The sequence below is a fragment of the Peromyscus eremicus genome, chromosome 1 (assembly GCF_949786415.1).
Source record: "Peromyscus eremicus chromosome 1, PerEre_H2_v1, whole genome shotgun sequence".
In the NCBI taxonomy this organism is placed as follows: Eukaryota; Metazoa; Chordata; class Mammalia; order Rodentia; family Cricetidae; genus Peromyscus; species Peromyscus eremicus.
The window spans coordinates 8,235,580-8,259,903 of record NC_081416.1 but is presented as its reverse complement, the minus strand read 5'-3'; the positions used below and the strand labels follow the sequence as shown (position 1 = coordinate 8,259,903).

Sequence of the window (24,324 nt, the reverse complement as noted above, 5' to 3'; positions counted from 1 at the left end):
TTATATGGGCAGTCACGTCACAGGACGCGCACTCATTCACATAAAACGCTGCGCTGCCGGCGGAATCCCCGGCTTTCGGGGGCAGCGAGTGGCGGGGCCTGGTGCTGAGATCGCGGGGCGTGAAGAGCGTCGCGCGGCCCCTCGCGCCGGGCACCGTTTGCAAGGCCCTAGCCCTGCGGGGTGGCCCGCCCGTCCTCGGCCGCCCGCACGCTGGCCTTGGGCAGCTGTGGGGCGCGCAGCGCCGGGCCGCTGGGTGGCAGCGGCATGAAGGTCACGTCGCTCGACGGGCGCCAGCTGCGCAAGATGCTCCGCAAGGAGGCAGAGGCGCGCTGCGTGGTGCTCGACTGCCGGCCCTACCTGGCCTTCGCCGCGTCGAGCGTGCGCGGCTCGCTCAACGTCAACCTCAACTCGGTGGTGCTGCGGCGGGCCCGGGGCGGCGCGGTGTCTGCGCGCTACGTGCTGCCCGACGAGGCGGCGCGCGCCCGGCTGCTGCAGGAGGGCGGCGGCGGCGTGGCGGCGGTAGTCGTGCTGGACCAGGGCAGCCGCCACTGGCAGAAGCTGCGGGAGGAGAGCGCCGCGCGCGTTGTGCTCACCTCGCTGCTGGCCTGCCTGCCGGCCGGCCCGCGGGTCTACTTCCTTAAAGGTGAGGCTCGTCCGGGAGCAGAGGGGTCCCTTGCCACCCGCCCTCCTTCCCCTGCATCCTGTGCCGGGACACCGGGGCCTCCAGGGATCCCTCGCTGCGTAGGAACTCTGGACCGGAGAAAGTCACAACTTGAGGGAGTGTGCACCCCGGGGTTTCACGTGCGCTTGGGAGGCCCTTGCAAACGTCAGCGTCCGGGGCTTCAAGCTTCTCCCCACCCGCCTTTCCTCGAAAGCGTCTGGCAACCTGTCTGGACTCTGGGCTGGGTGGGCTGGGAAGGTGCCGCGGAGGGCTCGTGCTGGTCTGGCGCCGTTGGCAGACCCTCAGGGGTCGGAATCTTTCTTAACAGATCTGGCGCGATCAAACAAGTCGAGACCCTCCTCCCCCGGGAGAGTGGCGCCGCGGTGTCCCCTTTCTTCCCGCCTAGACAATTACAGTGCGTTAGGCAGTGTCTTGGTGGGCCTCTTGCCTTTTTGACCCTGGCAAGTCCCTCCCCTTCCTCTCCCTTTATTGCTTTTTATTGTTTTCCTCCAGCCTCCTTCTCCCATCCTGGGCCTTTCTCAAGCTTAATTTGGAGCTGACAGCTTTCCCACCCCTTTTTCGTCCTCTCTTCCCCAGCAGGGGATTATCCCTGGGACTGCAGCCTCAGTTAGAGACTGCCAAGAGGCCAGCCGGGTTAGGAGAGGTGCTGCAGGGGCTGTGAGATACGGAGGAGATTCTGTGGCCTTTGATTTTAGGCCTTCAAGGGCTGCCTTCAGGCCCGACCATTTCACCTGCTGCGGAGATAACTTTGGCTTCCGGTTGTGGGTGGGTGAATTACTCTCAAACCCCACATCATTGATTTCTGGGTCATTTCCTGTGACTGCTCTTGCTGTCTAACCTCAACAAATGTGTGGGAACCCTGGCCTGGGTGCAGAGGTGAACTCGGATAGGGCCCCAGAATTCTTTTGACTGAACGAACAGCTTGTACAAAAACACGATGTGGTTCAGAATTCAAGTGCAGTGAGCTGAGACCCTGTTTCAAAGCCATGCAACTTGGAATTTCACATACTGCAGGCCAGGAAGATTCCAGAGGCTTGTGAGTAGCTCCCTATCTATTAACGCCTCTTGCTAACTGTCCCTTGTTGATCCCATTGGGAGATAACAGGAGTGGATGACAGCTGCAAGGTGTGGAGATGGCCTTCTCTAAGCTCTGCAGAGGTCTCTCACTTTTTAAAAACGAAGTAACATATATCCAGGTGAAAATGAATAGCACAAAGTGTGTATAAGGAAATGTCTTACTCACACCCTAAAACCTAGTTCCTCTCCCCAGAAACAGTACCAGTGATTTCTTGTCAGCCTTTAGATAATTCCTCTTACGGATAGATTTTAAACAAATGGAATCCATCTCTTTCTCAGTTCTGCCTCTTTCACCCAACTGGATCTTGGAGACATCCATGTTGCTTCATGATAGTGCTTGGTGATGAACCCTAGGTTGCTCCCAGCATGGCTGTGTGAAGGAGAGGGTAGATGTCCTTGTAAGGTGCTCTGGCATGTGCAGCCTCGTCTTTTCATTCAAACCATGTAAACTCCAAGATCAAAAGTGATGTGCATTTGGGATTTCAGTAGAAACTGCTACCTTTATAACACTGCTGAAGTTCACACTGTTGCAGAGGAGAATTCCTTTATCTTAGCAAATAGCACATGTCCAGATGGGCATTCGGGGTTTGACCTGGTGGCATGTTGGTACCAGGCCTTTTGCACTTCCTACAGCCTCCTCTCCCACGGAAATGAGGCGATGAAGACCAGTCAGGTAGCTGGTGCTTATTTATATACAGTGCCGTGTGCTGCTCTTCCTCTGGCGGTACAGTGATGATTGAAAGTAGACTCACACTGAAAAAGGCTGGAGCGGCCTTAGGAATTGCTCGCACTCCTGCAATTTGAGTGAGACACAAGTGAGACATCAGAGAAGAATGTTCTGTCTCCACACCTCCGATGGGAGTGGGTGGAGGGCAGAGACCTAATCTCCTGACCCCAGTTTGAAGAGACAAGCCCTGTTTATCTGTCCTTCAGCTACACTGAGACACTTTGCCTGTTTCGTTTTGTTAACTGGCAAGCAGTCTCCAGCCCTAGCCAGCACCTCTCTCTGCCTTCCTGCCTGCCAGCTCTTAAATGGTCTATTTAAGGCCTAGAGATGAAGTGGCCTGAAGGCTTCTCGTCCTCAGGTTTGGGAGTGCCTGGGCTAGTCTTTCTCCAGATGCCCACAAACCTGTCATTTTGTTTCTTGGAACCCAAACTGTTGAACCCAGACCTAGCCTTGTGATTTATTGACTAGGAAATGCAACCCACCTCCACCCCCACCCCGCCCCCAAGGCGATGTGGGTTGGTGTAAATCTGTAACATTCCCTCTGCCTCCTTCAAGGAAGGGGGCTGCCGAGGGAAGCTAAGCCTCCCTTCCCCTTCTTCGCGACGGAGAACATGACCATTTGTGGAGGACCAGAAGTTTCTCCGGGGAGCCAGTGGGCTCTTTGTCTAGTGACCACAGGGGAGATTTGGGAGTACTAAATGGGGGCAGAGGCAGTGGCAGAAGCTGTGAGGAAGCCAGAATGACAAGATGACTCATTCTAGGAATTGGCTGCAGCTCCTGGGAGGGAGTTGGAGACTGCCATGTAATCCATTAACCGTTTGCTGGCTGCAGGAGTGAGCCCTCCATTGTTGGGCTATCTAGTACCAAAAGACAGAAGCCAAAGGAAGCTTCTATGGAAGGCCCTTGTCCCGGGATGCTTACGTAGCTGATGATTGACACCAAGTGAGTCCTTGAGGCTAATGAAAGACAGTTGGGTTTTCTGGAGCCTCTCAGACGCACCTCAGGTTGCCGGTTGTGAAACAGAAGGTTCCTAAGCAAGAACGTATCTACCTACAATGTCTTGGCTTTCTCTGGGCCTCCAGGCCAGATTTACCGGTTCTTCCTCACTGATCCTGAGACCATTGATGTGGGTGCACTTCTGTTACCTGGTCATTTTACGTTTTTTTTTTTTGTTTGTTTGTTTGTTTTTAGGAGGAGGAGTCTTGCTATATAGCCCAGGCTGGCCTTCAACTCATGACCCTCCTAGTTCAGTCTCCAACTGCTAAGATTATAGGCATGTGCTACCATTCTCAGCTTTAGAGGATCCCCTTTAACCTAAAGTGAACCTTCTGGAGGAACTGAAATGTAATACCAGCATCCTTACATGCCCAGAAGTCTGCATTCTTCCATTTGGTTTAGAATGTATTAACTTGATTTATGACTAAGTTGGACCTATAGAAGGGGTTGTCCGTGACCTTAGGACCTTAGGAGTGAGAAAGGGCATGCTTCTGTGAATGGGAGAGGATACAGCTATAATTTTGCCTAGAGCAAATGGGTCAGGGAAAAAAACAGTTAAGGAGTCTTCTTAGAAAGTAATGAAATTTTACATACTCACACCTTTGTTTTAGGTAAACAGGAGAAAAATTGCTTTTGTTTTCTGAGGGGATATGGTTAATATTTACCAGATGCCAGATAAGCTGCTTTTGTGTCTGATAGACACAAAAAGTTAGTCATTGTCCCTCATTGAGAGACCTCTAAAAACTTTATTATTTCTTTATGTGTGTATGTGTGGGTGTATGTGTACCATGTATGTACAGGAACCCAAGGAGGTCAGAATAAGGTACTAGACCCCCCCAGAACTTGAATTACAGATGTTATGAGATGCCATGTAGGTGCTGTGAACTGAACCCCAGGTTCTCTGCAAGAGCAATAAGTGCTCTTAACTGCTGAGCTATCCATCTCTCTAGCCCCAAATGACAGAATTTTAGGGGTGTGTGTGTGTGTGTTTGTGTGTTGGGGGGGGTATGTGAGTAAAGTCCGTTGTTGTTTTTTTTTTATTTTAAAACTGGTGGTTTTGTTCAGTTTTCTTGAAATCACACTTATTTACTTTTTATTGAGCATGCATGTGTCGGAGTGCACATGTAGAGGCCAGAGGATGACTTGCAGGAATTGATTCTTTCCCTGTGTTACATGGTCCTCGGGTAGAATTGGGTTGTCAGGTCTAGTGGCAGGTGGCTTTGCCCACTGGGCCAGCTCACTTGCTCTTGTTAGTTTTTCAGTTCTCAGAAGTTGTTACTTCAGCAGGGCTTGTGTTGCGTTAACTGTCACACAGTCGGGGTGGACGTTTTCTGACAGGCCGAGAGCCCAATGCCGTTTCCTGTCTCACCTCGTGTTTATTCATTTCTTTTTGAAGGGGGATATGAGACTTTCTACTCACAATATCCTGAGTGCTGTGTGGATGTGAAGCCCATTTCCCAAGAGAAGATCGAAAGTGAGAGAGGCCTCCTCAGCCAGTGTGGAAAGCCCGTTCTTAGTGTCACCTACAGACCAGCCTATGACCAGGTATGTGAGTCCCTGCTCCTGCCTTTGTGCCTCCTCAGCACCCTGACTCAGCTTGCTTCTTTGTGACACTATTCTTCAGAGCGCTGCTGTGGCTTGCCCGCAGGTCCCACCGCAGAGTTAAATGGGCAGTCTTCCAGAACACACACAGCTAACTAGGGTCCGGGGGCCACAGGATGCTGGGCAGCTTCTGGAGAAAAGAGGAAGTGAGAGGGGAACATTGTTATTAGCTGCCGTGGGCAGTTCAGGGAAGCTTGCACATACTGGTTTAGATTTCCCTGAAGACTTTCAGAGCTGACTTTCAGGCTTCCTGTGTTGTTTGTTTGTGGCTGTTGTTTTATTTGATGTATGTGACTCTTTTGCCTGCATGTATGTATGTGCACCACGTGCATGCCTGCAGAGGTCGGAAACTAGACATGCAGCATGTATGTATGTGCACCATGTGCATGCCTGCAGAGGTCGGAAACTAGACATGCAGCATGTATGTATGTGCACCATGTGCATGTGCATGCCTGCAGAGGTCGGAAACTAGATATCCAGCATATATGTATGTGCACCACGTGCATGCCTGCAGAGGTCAGGAACTAGACATCCAGCATGTATGTATGTGCACCACGTGCATGCCTGCAGAGGTCAGAAACTAGACATCCAGAGGGTTAGGAGCTGCCACGTGGTGCTGGGAATCGAGAACAAATGCTCTTAGCTGCCGAGCCATCTCTCCAGCCCCATTCTCTCTTGTTTTTTTGGGATAGGCTTGCTATGTAGCCCAGGGTAGTCTTGATTTAGGATTCTCCTCCCTGAACCTCCCAAAGGCTGTGGTTGTAGGCTTGTGCCGCCGTCCTTGGCTGTCTCCTGAAGGTTTCTGGTATTATTTTCATAGATTCTGGTGACAGAGGGCATGGAGATACGAGAAGGCTAGATGTTTCTGTAAGCATATGGGTTTTTTGTTTGTTTGTTTGGTGGTGGTTGTTGTTGTTCCTTTAAAAAAAAGGTATACTTTGCACAACTCACTGACAGTTAGGAGGCTGGGTACCTATAAAATGATGAGGGAATATGGGGAAAAAGCAGGCAAAAGTCCAGGCCTGACAGAAAGCCTTGCCGTCTCACAGAGGGCAAGGTACTTCTCATTGGCCAGTGGGATGGATGTCTGATCACGTCACTCCAGCCGCTGGTCCACAGCAGCCCTGGGCTTAGGCAGCCACTCTTCAATTCCCAGCTCTGGGTCCTCCTAGAACCTTCTGGGTTTTTTGTTGTTGTTGTTTGTTTTGTTTTTTTTTTTTTTCGAGACAGGGTTTCTCTGTGTAGCTTTTGCGCCTTTTCTGGATCTCGCTCTGTAGACCAGGCTGGCCTTGAACTCACAGAGATCCGCCTGCCTCTGCCTCCCGAGTGCTGGGATTAAAGGCGTGCGCCACCGCCCGGCGAACCTTCTGTTTTCCATCTGCCCTTTGGCCTACACATCTGACTTGGAAGCAGTTTTTCAGTCTCTCCCTCAAAACAAGGAACATAGCAAAGCCTAATAAAGAGCCTTCTAGATATAGCTAGAAATGCAAGCCCCCTGCCCTGGGCAAAACTCAGCCCCTGGAGACAGAGTTCTAAATACAAACAGGTGGCCTTGCTGCCAATGGAGTTCATGGGCATTGGAAGCCTCTTAACCTGGCCAGATGCCAGAGTCATGGGTTCTATTTGTTTTCTTTCAAAAACAGCCAGCATGTGGGATGAGCCTACAGCCACAGCCTGTGTCTAAGCTGGACACGTGTGTGTGTGTGTGTGTGTGTGTGTGTGTGTGTGTGTGTGTGTGTGTGTGTGTGTGTTGGGATTGTGTCCGGCCCCTTTCTCAGAAAGTGAAAGAGAAGTAGGAATTGGCAGCAGGTTGTGAAAGCTCTACACTGATACACTGAGGGTGGGGTGCTCTGCTGTGTCTTCAGCACGCACCTGGGGATCCCCGTACACTGAGAGAGGCTGAGTGCAGCTGTCAAAGCCTCTGAGTTTTCTGACAGCTTTGGTGTCTTCCTCTGGAGTTGAACAGAAGATTCGGAAAAGGAGAGAAATGGAATTTCAGAGGTGTGGTGGGCCAAGCTGCAGGGGAAGTTGGATGGTATCCCAGGCTGGTGTATCAGCATTTTCCAGGCACTCAGAGGATTTAGGCAGTGTCCAGCCTGCTTCTCTGAGGGGGTGGCTATTGGTGCCATGGGGCAAGGGGGGCTGGGGTGGGGCTGTAGCCGATCAAAGGTAGGATGGAATTAGACTTGAGCCTCTGACCTCTGTCTCAAGAAGGGTCTCCCATCTCTACCGGTTTTTCTAGTTTCTAACCAGTGAGGAACTTGGACTTGGCTCGGCTGGGTACAGGGGACAATCTGCCCTCCGGCCAAGACCAGACCTGTTGGGATTGCTGTCAGGATCCACCCTGTGTCTTCCCCAGGGAGAGAAGCTGGGTTCTCTTTACTCGTTTTCAGCTGGATGAAGATGGCAGCTGCATATATACAAGTTGATAATGCAGCCAGCATTCCTGCATGTCTTACCAGTTGTCCCCAGAGGATAGAAACTAGCACCAGTTTTCATTCAGGACTTAGAGAAGCTGCCCGAACTCCTCCCAGGGAGAAGCCGGGACTCTGCCCAGAGCTCTTATTACCAGAGAGTTTCTAGAGAAATGCAAGTAAGAAGGAAAGTATTTTCTGCCCATTTTTACCTGAAATACTGAAATCTAAGCCGGGTACACACCCATAATACCAGCACTCTATCAGGATAAGGCACCAGGATTGCCGTACGTTCGAAGACAGCCTGAGCTACACAGTGAGTACCATCCAGGCCAGCCTGGCACATACAGAGACCATGTGTCAGGGAGGAGTAAAACAGAATTAGCCCTGTTTTCTCATCCTGAGCTGCAAAACAAGACTCGGGGAGACCTGCCACTCATGCTGAGCAGTAGTTAGGCTTTAGTCCAGCTCTCCCTCTGACTGTCTCTGACACTCGTTCATCCCATCGGAGCCTCAAGTAACTGTCTGTAAAGTGGCATTGTTACTATCTTACAGGTCTGTTTGAAGATTAGAATGTAGGTATCTCAAGCCCTGGAAATTGTAGGTGCTAATAAAAATGCTGGTTGTAGTTATGTAACTCAGTTGGTAGAGTGCTTGCTACCAAACACTGAACCCCTGGGTTCAGTCTCTAGTACCACATAAACTGGGTATGGCGGTACATGCCTTTAATGCCAGCATTTGGGAGACAGAGGCAGGAATATCAAACTATACCGCGTGCCCAGCCCAGCTATGTATAGTTTGAGCCAGCCTGAGCTACGTGGGATCCCATTTCAAAAAGTGTGTGTGTGTGTGTGTGTGTGTGTGTGTGTGTTCCCATGCTGGTTACTCTTAACCTTACATAAATTCTCTGTTACTTTCTTCTATGTAGTTAAATTGGCTTTTGGTTAAACACTTTGAGTGCTGGGTGGGTTGAGACGTGCCTGCCGCTGACCGCCCCCCCCCCCCCATCTCTTGGCCCCTTACCTTTTTCCTTACTATGGGTCTGGCTAAGAATTTCCTTTCTACCCCTTTTCTGGGGCAGGAAATGGGGGGCTCCAACAGTCACTGGCCTTCGCTTGACACCTTAGAACCCTGTAAATGCGCAGATTACTAAAATTTCAGTTTCACTTAGCGGGTAGGTGCTCTTCGGCCCCGCCTTTGTAGGGAGCTTCTGATAGAAGCCTGCGGTGTGGGTGATGACCTCAGCCTCCCACTCCTACACTCCATGTGAAGGTCGGGGTGGGGAAGCCCCTCTGCTGTGGTCTAACAGCTTTTCTGAGTCTAGATTCTGAGTAGGTAGATTCTAAGAAACATACTTTTTTTGCGGGGGTGGGATGGGATGGGAGGCGGGGTGGGGGTGGGATGGGATGGGAGGTGGGGTGGGGGTGGGATGGGATGGGAGGCGGGGTGGGGGTGGGATGGTACTTTTACTATCCCTAAAATGTAGAGCAACAGTGTGTCAAGGGTTTATATAGTACGTGATATAAAACGCTGTAAAGGAGGAGACTTTGTCAAACTCTTTTCCAAGTTAGCTGTGGATTAAGAAGCTGCCCAGCAGGGACAGTGCCTTTCCCTGGTTGTCTCGGGGGAGTTCGAACTTAAACAAGAGCCCTTTCAGTTCTGACCACTTCACACCTGGGAAGGCTGCTAGGACTTCTAACCTTCTCGATCGTGCAACAAATGAAACTGTGGTCCCTGTGAGTTTTGCTGTCACAGAGTCACAAGGGTAGAGGGTTTGGTGGGATGGAGACGCCACCCACACTCTTGGCTGACTTGCCCTGGCTCTGAACTCTACCTGGGAACCAGAAAGGGAACCTCCCACCTTAAGAAACAAATAGGTCAGGGTTGGTTTTTTTTCTTCTCCCAAGTGAGCAAGCTAATCCAATATTTCCTGGTTGTCCTTTGTTCCTGCTTCTAGGGTGGCCCTGTTGAAATCCTTCCCTTCCTCTACCTTGGAAGTGCCTACCACGCATCCAAGTGCGAGTTCCTCGCCAACCTGCACATCACAGCCCTGCTGAATGTTTCCCGCCGGACCTCCGAGGCCTGCACCACCCACCTACACTACAAGTGGATCCCTGTGGAGGACAGCCACACCGCTGACATTAGCTCCCACTTTCAAGAAGCAATAGAGTTTATCGGTACGTTCAGCCACCCCCCCTCCATTGTTTGGGAATCTCCTTGGAGTGGAATATATATTCTTATCGTTTGATATCTTGGTATGGTTACCTTCTTGGAGAGAAAGGAATCTGTTTTGGAAAACGGCAACTTCTGTCGCTCTGGGTGGCCTCACATTTGCTACACAATCAAGAGGGACTTTGAAGCCATGGTCTCCTTCCACCTTCCAACTGGTGGGATCGGGAACCGACCACTGAACCAGAAAAGTGTCCTGTGTATGCAGCCCGAAGAGTTGGGACCAAGAACAGGAGCTTTAGCCATCACAAGGGCAAGGGGAGGACAGAGTTACTATTAGTAAGAGTTTTAGTTTCCGAGATAAATGAATTAATATCACTGTATGGCGGTGCTTTGCTGCTCTGGTTATTGGTTGGACCAGTCGGGAGCAGAGTGCGTCCGTGTGTGCTGTTCCGCAGGAGGAGAGCAGGGGACGGACGAGCCTCCTTCTACGTAGGTTAGGCTATTTTTAAAGCAAACAGAAGGCTGGAGGGAGCGCTCCTTACGCACCAACCTCCAGGGCCCGGCAGCTTTGCACAGTTCTGGCAAACGGCTTTGGAGGCAATTTATTTTGCATTTTCAGCTAACTCTGGATTACAAAGATAGCGCTGGACTCGAGCCCTGCGCCCTGTGCACAGAAAACTTGGCCTCTTTTGCATCCCTGTAGCCTTGTGAGGCAGCTGTCATGTTCCGTCGTGCAAGCCTGAGGACGGAAGCCTCGGCCTCTAGTCCCTCTGCCCGGAGAGAGCCTGGGCCCTCGGGTGTCTTGTTACTCCGTGCTGCCTTGGTTGCCCTCACATTCTGGATCCCTTTCCCCCATGGTGTTTAGCCTGACTTTTCTGTTTCGAATGTACAAATACACTCGTGATCCTGGCCTCTTCTTTCTCTTTAGCATGCATAGTTGTTGGGATTGAGACATCATTTTCCTGTGTCTTGTTAAAGGCAGGTGTTAGGCACAAGGGTGATTACTTGACTCAGGCAGCAATTAAAGGCCCCCTTCAGCCACGTGGAAGGGCCTGCTCACCACACACAGTGTCTGTCCTAAGAAGTCTTGACAAACTCACCAGAGGCACAGACTGCGGCTTTCCTCGTCACCTGAGTCACTGGGCTGAGAAGCAGCCAAGGTGGTGGGTTCTAGGTGGGAACGCGTGACTTTTCATGCCCTTGGGAGGGCTCTGCCCTTCTCAGCCTGTTACTTAATTACCTGGATAGCTGTAGAATGAGGTCATGCAACCTGCCCCTGTCCAGTTCTGGGAAACCTCCCTCCACATCCTGTGTGTATGTTGTGTCTGTTTGTGGACACAGTCCCACAGTCCCGTTTCAAAAGCACCTGATGTTTTTTAAACCCAGACACATGCCCTGCTAATAAGCACTGACCCTTTCTAAGGGAGGAGGGTGCTGCTGTGGGTGGCAAGAGCCTAAGGTTTGGAAAGAAAGAGTTCCTGAAACCGTGCATTCCGTATCCTTTCAGGGCTTGAATGTGCCAGTGGCCCACTAAATGCTCACAGCCAGTGGAGGAGCAAAGGAGAACTCTGTAATTGCCCTCCACCCCATAATCCCAAGGACTGACTTACAGGGACTCTTGTTGGGGGCCAGCTCTTTATTATTCCTTTTGGATTGATGAGTTGCAGTACCTCCAGTGAGCTCCTCTGCGCATGCTCTGGAGTTTTGTTGTTGTTCAGATTGGAAATCTCAAAGGTTCCTCCCTGACCCCTTAGAAATTTGATCTTTTAAACATAGAGTCGTTCTCAGACTTCTTGAATTTTAAGCACTTGGTGGAAGGTGCTAAGAGAAGTAACATTTTCCCTTCACTTTTTTTTTTTTTTTTAAATACTATGGTCTTACACAATACCAGTTATAGCTACATCTGACTTCCTGTGAGGTAATTACTTCCTCACTATCAAGAGGGAATTGGGGAGACCTTTTGGGTGATTTTTGATTTGATATGTGTTCACCTATTGCCTTTCCTGTTTTTAGCAGTTGTTTTGCTGGAAAGAGTAGAGCAGGGACAGAGGGACTCTTCACACACACACACACACACACACACACACACACACACACACACACACACACACACGCTCTGTCATAGTAAGCAGAAGAATGCTAACTGATGGTGGGAACTTTACAGCAGTGACTCCCATTGTTGAGCAAGATGGAGTTTGCAAAAGCCATTTATGTCCTCCATCTAGTAAGCGTCACTTAGCCAGGACTGTAATTAGTGGCCGGGCACTGTTTGTTGTGTGTTTGGTGATGAGAACCCTGGAACCTCACCAAGCATCCGCCCTGTCACAGCCAGACAGTGTGCTCAGGGAATCCAGCAGACCTCTTCCAGGATGGGGCTTATGTCGTCCCCATTAGTATCAGAACTGGAGAGGCTAAGTTATTTTTCCAGGTCAATCTTTGAGCCTCCAACACTCAGGAAATTACATATACCCCATAAAGAATACATATGATTTTGAGGATTTTCCAGTGCCCCTTTGAATCTGATCTAGAGCACAGGTTAAGATGCTGTCTCTAGACAGGACGTTTCCAGGTCTGTCACTTCCAGAAAGGATCTGTGCAATTGTCCTGGGAAACAGTTTCACAGATAAAAGTCCTACATGGGGACATATGCCATTGGAATTTCAAACTCTATTACAGAGTCTCATTTCATAGCCCAAGCTGGCCTTGAACTTGTGGTCCTCCCATTCATCTCTCAGATGTTGGGATTATAGACTATAGATATAAACCATGCTCAGCTTGAGGACCATGACCCTTGAACTTGCACAATGGAGGACCACTAGGTCACGGAGGTTGTCCCGTGTGTGTCCTGCATTTGGTACTGCCTTTAGATTCGAGTTCTGACCTACTGCCTTTCTCTATGCTTCATTCCAGACTGTGTCAAGGAAGAAGGAGGCAAGGTCCTTGTCCACTGTGAGGCTGGGGTCTCCCGGTCGCCCACCATCTGCATGGCGTACCTCATGAAGACCAAGCAGTTCCGCCTGAAGGAGGCCTTCGACTATGTCAAGCAGAGGAGGAGCGTGATCTCTCCCAACTTTGGCTTCATGGGACAGCTTCTTCAGTATGAGTCTGAGATCTTGCCTTCCACACCCACCCCGCAGCCTCCGTCCTGCCAAGGGGAGGCAGCCAGCTCCTCCTTTATAGACCACTTACAGACACTGAGCCCTGATATGCAGGGTGCCTACTGCACATTTCCTACCTCAGTGCTGGCACCAGTGCCCACCCACTCCACAGTCGCAGAGCTCCACAGGAGCCCTGTGGCCACAGCCACATCCTGCTGAGACTGGGATTGGCTCCCAGTGAATCTCCAAGAGCAACTGTGATTTTTGTTTTTTTAAACTCGTGGACATTTCAAACCCGTGCAATACTGAAGACCTCTCTCTGTCCCGCTGCCCCAGTGAGATGGTGATGGTCACCAGCAGGTGCACCTCAGACTGACCCCGAGGACAGCGTCTCGGGACCGTAGGAAGGCCAAGCCATGACTCCGGCACAGCCCGTGCTGACTACTGTACTTCCAGAACCCTGCCCACTCAGGACCTCCCCATCCCTGCACCTCAAGAAGTTCGCCTTTTCATTTCAAGCATAAGGCAATAAATACCCGCAGCAAAGTGGGAGCGAGACACCACTGGACCCGGGGAGAAGGCAGAGACGAGCTAGTTCGTTTCGAAGGAAGCACAATTTTCACTCTATTTTTTGAACGTTGACAAACTTTGTCTGTCTCTGTCGCTTCAGGGAGTAAAGCTGGTCACCACCCAGTCGGAAAAGTTACCCCTGCTAGATCTGTCAAGGCAGAAGTACCTGCCAATCTGAACCCAGAAGTGTTTCTGAGATTCTGTCTTGGGTCCCATGAAAGCTGTTGGCTGAAGGAGAAGATGCTGAGCCATCAGGGTTTCCTTCTCACCAAGGGTTCCTCCGTGACCTTGGACTCCGGCATGATCTTTATGCATACTTGAACCTGTCCCATTGTATCTCTCTTTCAGGCAACTCTGGTGTCGTTCAAAGAGTTTTTGGACCCGAGACCAAAAATCACCCCTTTGAAGGAGGTGTCAGGAAGCACCCCGAGAAAAGGGGCGTGCATTGTGTTCTGGGTCAGTGGTGGTGACAGTCCTTACTCAGCTTAGCGTCCTTCTGTGTGCCGACTTTGTCCACTGTGACACTTGTTCCCCTCCCTGCCCCTGAGGGGGGTTGTCTTCAAGCTACTGATTCTGGGATTTGCATCTTTTGCAATGTGGTACTACTTATGTTCTTTGATAGGTTATTTCTCCAGGGGAAAGGCAATAAGTCCCCCAAACTCCATGTGAATGTGAAGAAAAGCAGTATGTTGCCAGTTGTTGTTTTTTTACATAGTGCAAAATAAAAATAACATAAAATAAAAAGTACTTGTTCCTGTTAGTGATAACTTGGGATAGGAAGGAGTACTTTTGAGCAGGAACTTAAGCGTGCCTTACTGTTTTCTGTGTTTATTTTTAAATTTTTGTTTTATATGTGTGGACGTTTTGCTTCTACACCACATGCACACCTAGTACCTGCAGAGGCCAGAAGAGGGTGTCACATTCCCTAGAACTGGACGTAGAGATAGTTGTGAACTGCCATGTGGGTACTGGAAATCAAACCCAGGTCCTCGGGAAGAGCAGCCAGTGTGCACTTAACTGTTTGAGCATCTCTCCAGCTCCATTTTATCCAAATGAACGGTAGGGTGAGATATGGTGGATGTGAAACACTATGTTTGCTCTTGAGTCTGATTTTAGCAAGGACATAGACTGTTGCTAGAAAAGCCCTCAAGGTAGCCAGACCTCCCACCTTGGCTCTCTCCTTAACAGCCTGTTTTAACTTTTGGTTCCTCAGCCCTGAAGTGGACTGAAAGGAGCTAGATGCTCTGCAAGTTCCTGGAAATGCACAGCCCTTTTTTCCAGAAAACCCAAGTGCCAGGCTTGTGGCCAGCCTCCCTCTGCCCTGCCTGGCACATGGTAGACTCAGGAAAGGCTGTCTAGAGATAGTTGAGGGATAAAGGTTCCCCTTAATGGCCTGCCCCCCTCTTTTTACCCTTATAACTAATTCTTCCAGATAACTCCCTCTGGAGTTCCTAGGTAAATCCCTCAGTGAGTGGGTTTCAATCCAAGGGAAGCTCAAAGTGCCTCCTGAGTAATTTCCTGTGCGTAAGTGGAGGGAGGAAAAAGCAGAATCAACTGTGTGGCTGGTACAGACTAAGTGGCAGAGTCAGGGCATGGTCCCTAACTCGGGCCAACAGGAAAATGGCTTTTATGCCATCCCACTCAGCTGATGCTTCCAGCCAAACCTCTCACTTCAGAAGGGCTCAAAGAGCTCTCCAGTTATTCCAATGTGCACTTTGCTGGCAAATCGCAAGAGAGCAGCAGAGTTTTCTCCAAACACAACATCCTAAGACTGCATGAGACCTTGCTGTCTTCCTTTCCCCAAATCAAAGTCCACCGGCTTCTGAGAAAGCCCACAGATGGGAAGGCCACCCAGACCAAGAAGACCCAATCACTTTGAGTCACTCCCTTACCACATCCAAGTAAGTCTTCCTCTGTGTAGAGCAATGGACAGGGAGGAAGTCCTCACCTCCCACTAACTCCTGTTTTGAAGCTAATCTGCAACCAGACTGAGGCTTGGCTTGCCTGATTCATGACCCCCTCGAAGTCCCACATCCCTTAAGCCTCTGCTGAGCCCTGGAGTATCCCCTGGAAGCACTGTGCAGTTTTGTCCAGGTGCCGAGTGGCTAGAGGACCTTGTAGGGACTGCTGGGAATAGGAAGCCAGCTGCAGGCTGGACTGCTGTGCTAAGGTGCAGCCCACTCGCTGTCACTTGCTTTATTGCATTAAAGTCTGCCGCTAAAGGGTGAGTAAGCCCTCTAAACCAGGCATATGAGGATTGCTCATAAGCCCCGTGAGTCATGGTGGGGCAGAGGAGGGCAGGCCAAGTGAAGCCCCACAGCTGGGGTAGGTGCTGGGGCTGTCACTCCGCTTGCTAGTCTCTGTTAATCACACCTCTGTTTCTGCTGGGATCAACTTCACACTGGTGTCCAGCACCAGGTGGAGAATTCAAGCTAGTGTTACTGTCAGTTAAACTCCAGGGTTTGAGAAACCACGCTCTGTCGGTCTCCAGCATTGTCTTATGTGAAGACGCATCTGAGTCTGAGAGCATAGGACGTTAATTCCCCAACTACATGTATGCACAAACCTCTCAGGTTCACCCTAATTTCTGAGCTGGGTGTTACAGGAGGGTGGGGGTTACATAAATACCCAGAGTGTGTCTGGAGCCCTATGCATCCATGGCAAGGACCCTCCCCAACTTCAACAGCCTGAACAGTGGTACCGTCTGAACTCCTAGTAATTTATCTTCTGAGCATCCTGAAACTCATGACTGCCTGTCTCTCTCTTAGGCTATGTGGCAGTTAAGAACTAAGCTTTTAACCTACAGGAAACAATGACATGCTTTGCTTTTAGTTCAGTCTTTCATTTATGTTTTGTGACAGGATGTGCTATGCAGCCCAGACTGGCCTCAGACTCAGTCCATCTGCCTGGATTTTCTGAGTGTGGAGGTCAGGGAGCACACCACCATGCCCAGTGCAGAGATGATCAGGGAGCACACCACCATGCCCAGTGCAGAGATGATCAGGGAGCACACCACCATGCCCAGTGCAGAGATGATCAGGGAGCACACCACCATGCCCAGTGCAGAGATGATCAGGGAGCACACCACCATGCCCAGTGCAGAGATGATCAGGGAGCACACCACCATGCCTAGCACAGAGAATGTATTCTTGTTATCCACGCAACCTCAACCTCATTTCCAAAAAAAAAAAAAAATCCCAATTTTCTTTTTTTTTTTTTTAACTTCCATTTTCTCAGAGACTTAAAACAACCATAAACCCTTTAAGCCCCATTTAAAGACTAAATATACCATTTAGGGAAAGAAGTGAGGAATACATACATACCTATGGCCTGTGTGCTGCTGTCTATCATTTGAACTTGGAATGCCCTCTCCCCCAGGCTCATGTTCCAAGTGTGTATTCCCAAAGCAGTGGATATATTTCAGGCGTCTGTGGAACCTTTAGGAGATTGAGTCTAATTGTTTGAAATAGATCCCTCGGGGTGGGCTTTTGGGTGCACTGTCCTCTGGGTCCTGTCTGTTCTCTACTTCCTGGTCCTCCCTACTTCCTCCTCAAGAACTGAGTTGATTCACCATCCCTTCCTTTGCCATGGTTTCCCCATGTGATGGACTGAAACCATGAAGCAAAGTAAATCTTTTCTCCCTGAAGGTCTGCCAGGTATTCTGGTTCCAGAATGCAGAAATAATGGATGCTCTGTCCTCCTGTCTCTGAAGGATTCATTGGTGGGACTGGCTTCCTTGGTAACTTGGTCAAGTTCTCTAGAGCAGGATCAAAATAATGTAAATATATTATCTAAAAGGTACTTATTAGATGAGTTTACATTGATAAGGGCAGAGTAGTCCAATAGGGGATGTCTTAGGGTTTCTATTGCTGGGGTGTTTCACCATGACCCAAAGCAAGTTGGAGAAGAAAGGGTTTATTTCAGCTTACACTTTCACATTGTGTAGCCCATCATTGAAGGTAGTCAGGACAGGAACTCAAACAGAGCAGGAACCTGAGGCAGGAGCTGATGCAGAGGCCATGGAGGGGTGCTACTTACTGGCTTTCTCAGCATGCTTTCTTATAGAACCCTGGAACACCAGCCCATGGGTGGCCCACCCACAACAGACTGGGCCCTCCTCCATCAATCACTAATTAAGAAAATGCCTTACCTCGGGATCTTATGGAGGCATTTTGTCAATTGAGGTCCTCCCCCCTCACCTCCAACTCTAGCTTATGTCGAGTTGACACAAAACTAGCCAGCACAGTGGCCAGTTTAGGGATGGATTTTATATGGACATTTCCTGGGTTCTCTTATGAGACATGGAAGCATGGACCATTTAACTGGACATCATAGAAGGCAAGTTGCTCACCGCTTCTAGCTGGAACTGGTTTATTGAGGGCCCCTGGTCATTGGATCTGAGTAGACAGGTCTCTGAACTGAAAGAAACGGATTGGTCCCAAGATGGACACCTGACTCAAAATCAGCCCACCCATAGGCTGACCAGTGAGTGGTGTGGTACCATGGGTTCTGATTAGTGAGATGGCAGTTACTACTGGAATTCTGTCTCTGTCACTCACCAGCAGTATGGAGATGGACTAATTATTTCATTTCTCTAAGTCCAAAAGGGGTTTCGTTTTTATTTTTGTTTTCTTTTGTTTTTGTTTTGAGACAGGGTTTCTCTGTGTAGCCCTGGCTGTCCTGTAACTCTCCCTATAGACCAAGCTGGCCTCAATTGAACTCAGAGATCCCTCTGCCTCTGTCTCTGGAGTTCTGGGATAAAGGCATCCGCCACCACTCCCTGACTAGTCCAAAAGGCTTTAACCTTTTGAAATAAAAGAAATATGCCCAAGTACTTTGTAGACACAATTGTGAAAGGTAAATGTGATGAGGAATAATTGCCTCGTGTGAGGTTATGGGGTCAAGGACAACAGGTCCTCTGGAAACGTAGTCGTGATGATCGATTACGATAGTTACGACAATGGAGTGGGGTTTGGGCAAGCTTGCACACTGCTAGAGAAGCTGCAATGAGGGTTATCCAAGCCCAAGACGTTAGCACGCAGCCCCTCTGCCATATCCTGCTCATTCGTGGACTTCCTTTGGACCTCACTCACAGTTTTCCTTCCTCAGAAATGTTCTTAGATTTCTAGGATTCCATATTAAACACCGTTCCTGGTACCTGTCTGCACCTTCTCTTCGGAGCAACGGCACAAAGGGAATTAAGTATGGATTTTGAGAGTTGAGATGTGGCTTGCTTAGTGGTAGCTTGCCTAGCATGTGCAGGGCCCCGGTTTCAATCCCCACCACTGAAATAATAAATAAATAAATAAATAAATAAATAAATAAATAAATAAATAAATAAATAAATAAATAAATAAATATTTAAACACAGCTTGTATTGAGTCTATAGATCGACTGAAGGGATTACGTCATCTTAATAACAGTCTGCATTCTGTTCCATGCATATAGAATACCTTTCCATTTAGTTAGGTGTTCCATGTGTGTGTCTGTTTGTGTGTGTTATGTGTGGAGGAGGGTGTTCTGTGTGTGTCTGTTATGTGTGTGGAGGGGGTGTTCTGTGTGTGTCTGTTATGTGTGTGGAGGGGGTGTTCTGGGTGTGTCTGTGTGTGTCTGTTATGTGTGTGGAGGGGGTGTTCTGGGTGTGTCTGGGTGTGTCTGTTATGTGTGTGGAGGGGGTGTTCTGGGTATGTCTGGGTGTGTCTGTTATGTGTGTGGAGGGAGTGTTCTGTGTGTGTCTGTGTGTGTCTGTTATGTGTGTGGAGGGGGTGTTCTGTGTGTATCTGCATGCATGTGCTATGTGTGGAGGGGGTGTTCTGTATGTGTCTGCATGCATGTGCTGTGTGTGAAGGGGTGTTTTGGGTGTGTCTGTTATGTGTGTGGAGGGCGTGTTCTGTGTGTGTCTGGGTGTGTCTGTTATGTGTGTGGAGGGAGTGTTCTGTGTGTGTTATGAGTGGAGAGGGTGTGCATGTCACAGTGCACTTGTGGAGTTCAGAGGACTCCACATGGAGTGGGTTCTCCTCTTCCACCTTCCTGGGAGTCTTGGGGATTGAACTCTGATCATCGCTTCTTCCCGCAAGTGCTCCCCCCACCCCACCCCCACCCCCGAGAGCCACTTTCCTGGCCCCTGTTTAGGTATTCTGGAACTTGTTCCGTCAACATTCTGCAGTTTCTGCTGTGTGAGTCTTGGACTACTATTGTCAAACTATTCCTAAGAATTATCTATTTCCTTATTTCTTTTGCAGTGGTGGGGATCGAACCCACGGTCCCTTACATGCCAGGCACACTCTGCCATCAAGTTACATCCATAGCCCTCCAGCACTTTTGAGGATACTGTAGAGGAAATTTTCCTTAGAGTTAGTATACGGGTATATTTTTTTACTGGAAATTACGTTTATTTATTTATTTTTGGGGTGGGGAGTGTGCATGGGCCATGGAGTCAGTTCTCTCCTTCCACCAAGTAGCTTCCAGGGACTGAATTTAAGTCGTCAGTCCTAGCAACAAACTCCTCTTCCTTTGAATTCATCTAACCAGCTTGCCTATGTGAATTGGTGTTTGTTTGTTTGTTTGTTTGAGACAGGGTTTCTCTGTGTAGCCCTGGATGTCCTGGAACTCTCGGTGTAGACTAGGCTGGTCTCAAACTCAGAAAGATCCGCCTGCCCCCTGCCTCCTGAGTGCTGGGATTAAAGGCATGTGCCACTATGTCTGGACAACGGATTGGTTATCATCATCATCATCATCATCATCATCATCATTATCATCATCATCATCGTTTTGAGACAGAGTCTCACTATGTATCTCTGGCTGGTCTGGTACTCACTATATAGACACTGTGTAGACCTCATAGATCTGCCTGTCTTTCTTGGTAATGCTGAAATTAAAGGCGTGTGACATCAAACCCAGCTTTGCACTGCTTTTTAAATACTGATCAAATCTTATTTCTGGGGAAACCCCACTGTGTTTTTTTTTAAACATATTGCTGATTTTGGTTTGCTAATATTTTGTTAAAGATTTTGTCATTATGAAGGATACTCATCTCTAATCTTTTCTAGAGATGCATTTGTCTTGCTTTGGTACCAGAAATAATGCTTCCCTCATAAAATTCTTAGAGAGGGGTTGGTGAGATGGCTCATCAGGTAAAGGTATCTACTGACCAAGCCTGATGTGTGAGTCTGATCCCCAGACCCCACTTGGTGGAAGGAGAGAACAGAGTCCTGCCAATTGTTCTCTGACCTACATATGAGCCTGCCACATACACTAAAATAAACATAATTTATTTGTACTATACACACACACACACACACACACACACACACACACACACACAGAGCAGATGTCCACACAGGCCAGGGGTTTCAGTTCTCCCTGGAGATTGAGTTACAGGTGCCGTTTGATGTTCATGTTGGAAATCAAACTTAGGTCCTCAAGAAGAGTATCACATGCTCTAAATGCTGAGCCATCTCTCCAGACCAAATAAATGTAATTTTAATTTTTAAATAGATAAGTAAAACAACTAGCGGGCATTTTTTTTTTTGTCTATCTTCTATAAACAACTGCATAAAGTTACTATTGTTTCTTCTCTAAATGGTAGAGTTTGCCAGGTAGGCACTGGGGCCTGGCATTTTCTGTGAGGTTTGTGAGACATGCATGACATTTCTTTAGTAGCGAGAGAGCGGTCCCAGGGACTTAGTTGTTGGGTGAGCTTTAGTAGATTGGCATCTTTCAGATACTTTGTTCATTTCACTGAAGCAATTAAGTTTGTGCTGGGCTTTTTGGAGGTTGCCTTTGTTCTTAAGAGTTGCTGTGGTTTTCATCTATTTCAGACAGCTGTTGGATAGGACTCTCCTTTGAGGCAAACAACTGCAGTCTTGGGGCATTCCGCTGCATCCCAACTGGGCTTGTTGACTGTTTGTACCCTTATAGGGGGTCAGGAAGGGTCATATGCATGTGGCCTTCGGGAGGAGTAGAGTGTATAGGTCTAGGAAGACTGGGGTGTGAGAGCTCTAACTCTGCCTGCCGGGCAAAGACTTTCTGATGCAGCCTTTGGTGGAGGGAGCGTTCACACCCAGTAGGTAAGCCTCATCCAATACTCTGGAAAGAAGCCCGATAATCTCATTGGTTACCTGGACTGAACTCTGGTGGAGCTGCACTTTGGTTTGTAGCTGGGGCCTTAGGAAGAGGGGTGGATGTTACTTACGTCTCCCTCTGAGAAGGAATTTTAGCAACTTAGGGTTGCATGGAACCGTAGGTGGTCTTGAATTCATTTATGTCACTGAGGCTGGCCTTGAATTTACGATAATCCAGAGTGTTGCGATTACAGACCTGTGCCACTGTGCCCAGCTTGATTAATATTTTTTAATTTTGTATTTAATATATATATATTATATTGTAGCTGGAGTTTTCCTGCCTGGCCCACAGTCAGGATAAATCTCTCTCACCTGCCAGTCCCACAGCCGCTCAGACCCGACCAAGTAAACACAGAGACTTATACTGGTTACAAACTGTATGGCCGTGGCAGGCTTCTTGCTAACTGTTCTTACAGCTTAAATTAATTCATTTCCATTAATCTATACCTTGCCACGTGGCTCGTGGCTTACCGGCATCTTCACATGCTGTTTGTCATCGTGGCGGCTGGCAGTGTCTCTCTGACTCAGCCTTCCACTTCCCAGCTTTATTCTCCTCCTTGTCCCGCCTACACTTCCTGCCTAGCCAATGGCCAATCAGTGTTTTATTTATTGACTAATTAGCAACACATTTGCCATACAGAACATCCCACAGCATTATATATATAGTGTGTGTGTGTATGTGTGTGTGTGTATGCTCATATGTGCATGTGGAGGTCAGAGGACAACTTTTGGGAGTCTGCTCTTTCCCTTCCGTTGTAGGTTCTGGAGACTGAACTCATGACTTCACACTCATGCACGAACAGTTTTTACCCACTCAACCGTCTCTCCAGCCCTACTCAATGCATTTTAACTGGAGGGTTTTCCCGGTGCTGTTATGTTACTGGTTTCTAGTCTAATCCTGTAGTGGCTAGAGTATACATTTTATATGATCTCAATTCTTGTAAATGTATTGAGATTTATTTGATGGCCCCAAATGTGATCTGTCTTGGTGGCCATTGCATGCACATGGAAAATGTGCAACCCGCTGCTTGAGGCTGGAGGGACAAATGTCAATTAGGTCTAGTTGATTGATAATGTTGTTTAATTCTTCTTCATACACACTGGCTTTCTGTCTGCTGTTCTAGCAATTACTGAGAAATGAATGTGTTCAACTAAAATTGGAATCTGAGTGCCTCTCTTTTTGGTTCTATCACTGTTTGAATACTGAAGTTCTGCTTAGAATTGGTGTGTTCTCTGGATGAATTCATCCATTTATTATTAGGAAATGTCCCTGTAATGTTTCTTAATATATTGTATATCGTGCTCAATATTGTTACTCTCACTTTTTTACGTTAGTGTTTTCATGGTGTACACACACACACACACACACACACACACACACAAATATCATATATATGTATGCTTACAAAATGTGTGTGTGTGTGTGTGTGTGTGTGTGTGTGTGTGTGTGTTGGGGAGGAATCTTGCTATGTTGCTCAAACTGGATAAACTTGTAATCCTCCTGTCTCAACCTGAGTAGTTAGATTACAGGCATGTCCTACCATGCCTCGAATGATATTAACTTTGACTTTAGTTTTTTTTTTTTTTCCTTTTTCTTTTCTTTTTAGTGATATTTTCGTTTTATGTGTGTACGTATTTTGTTTGTATTTTGTATGTACATATGTATGTGTGCACCACATGCATTCGGTACCTGCAGAGGCCAAACAAGGGCATCAGATACCCTGGAACTGGAGTTACAGATAGCTGTTAGCCTCCGTGTGTGGTAGTTTGGATGTAATTGGCCCCCATAATCTCATAGGGAGTGGCACTATTAGGAGGTGTGGCCTTGTTGGAGGAATGTGTCACTGTGGGGATGGGCTTTGAGGTTTCCTATGCTCAGGATACCGCCCAGTGTTTCAGTCCACTTCCTGTTGCCTGCAAGATGTAGGACTCTCAGCTCCAGCACCATGTCTGCCTGCATGCCACCATGCTCCCCACCATGATGATAATGGACTGAATCTCTGTCACTGTAAGTGAGCTACCTAATTAAATGTTTTCCTTATAAGAGTTGCTGTGGTCATGGTACCTCTCTTTATAGTAAGAGAAACCTTGACTAAGACAATGTGGGTGCTGGGAATTGAACCCCAGTCCTCTGAAGAGGAGCTATGCTCTTCCATTGCTGAGCTATCTCCTCAGCCCCTTTACTTTTCCTTTGTTTTCTTTTTTTGTGGGAGGGGGGAGGGTAAGGGGTTTGTTTGTTCATTTGTTTGTTTGTTTTTAAGAAAGGGTCTCTCTATGTAGGCCTGGCTGTGATGGAACTTATTGTGTTGACCAGGCTGGCCCAGAACTCAGGTGTCCCTGCCTCCCTCCAGAGTGCTGGGATAAAAGGCATGTGCCATCATGCTGGGCTCAGCCTCTTTACTTTGAATTTGTGTATTCATATTCAGAGGGTTTGTTATTCCTGCATATTGCTATTGGTTTACCAAAAGTGAACCTGGGTCCCCATGCATGCCAGGCAAAGGGTCTTACACTGAGATAGTTCCAGGCCCCCAGAGTTGTTTATAAGTAGCAAACAGTATGACTTCATGTTTCTCTTTGGATCTTCTATGTTAAATTAGCTTTTATATAACAATCAACATAACTTCAATCTACCCTTTGCTGTTTTTCTTCGGCTTATCCTTTATTTGTACTTACCTTCTTTTGGATACATTGAGTATTTTTAGATGATTTCATATTTTCTCCACTTCATGCAACAGCCCCGGATGATCCTTGTGCAGATCAGGCTGGCCTTGAACTCACAAGTGCTGCGATTAAGATGTATACCATCATACCCAGACTGATTATATTTCTTTTGTTGTTAATAGTTTAGCCAAGATTTATGATA

At 48.2% G+C, this 24,324-nt stretch overlaps 1 protein-coding gene across 1 annotated transcript; it reads left to right on the top strand.

The window, feature by feature from the left end:
* Positions 1-229: 229 nt before the first annotated feature.
* Dusp5 (dual specificity phosphatase 5) lies at positions 230-14,082 on the top strand. The gene is made up of 4 exons (XM_059256525.1): positions 230-643; positions 4,879-5,027; positions 9,456-9,675; positions 12,581-14,082. The coding sequence occupies exons 1-4, from the start codon at positions 265-267 to the stop codon at positions 12,985-12,987; spliced, it is 1,155 nt and encodes a 384-aa protein (XP_059112508.1). The 5' UTR covers positions 230-264; the 3' UTR covers positions 12,988-14,082.
* Positions 14,083-24,324: the final 10,242 nt, after the last annotated feature.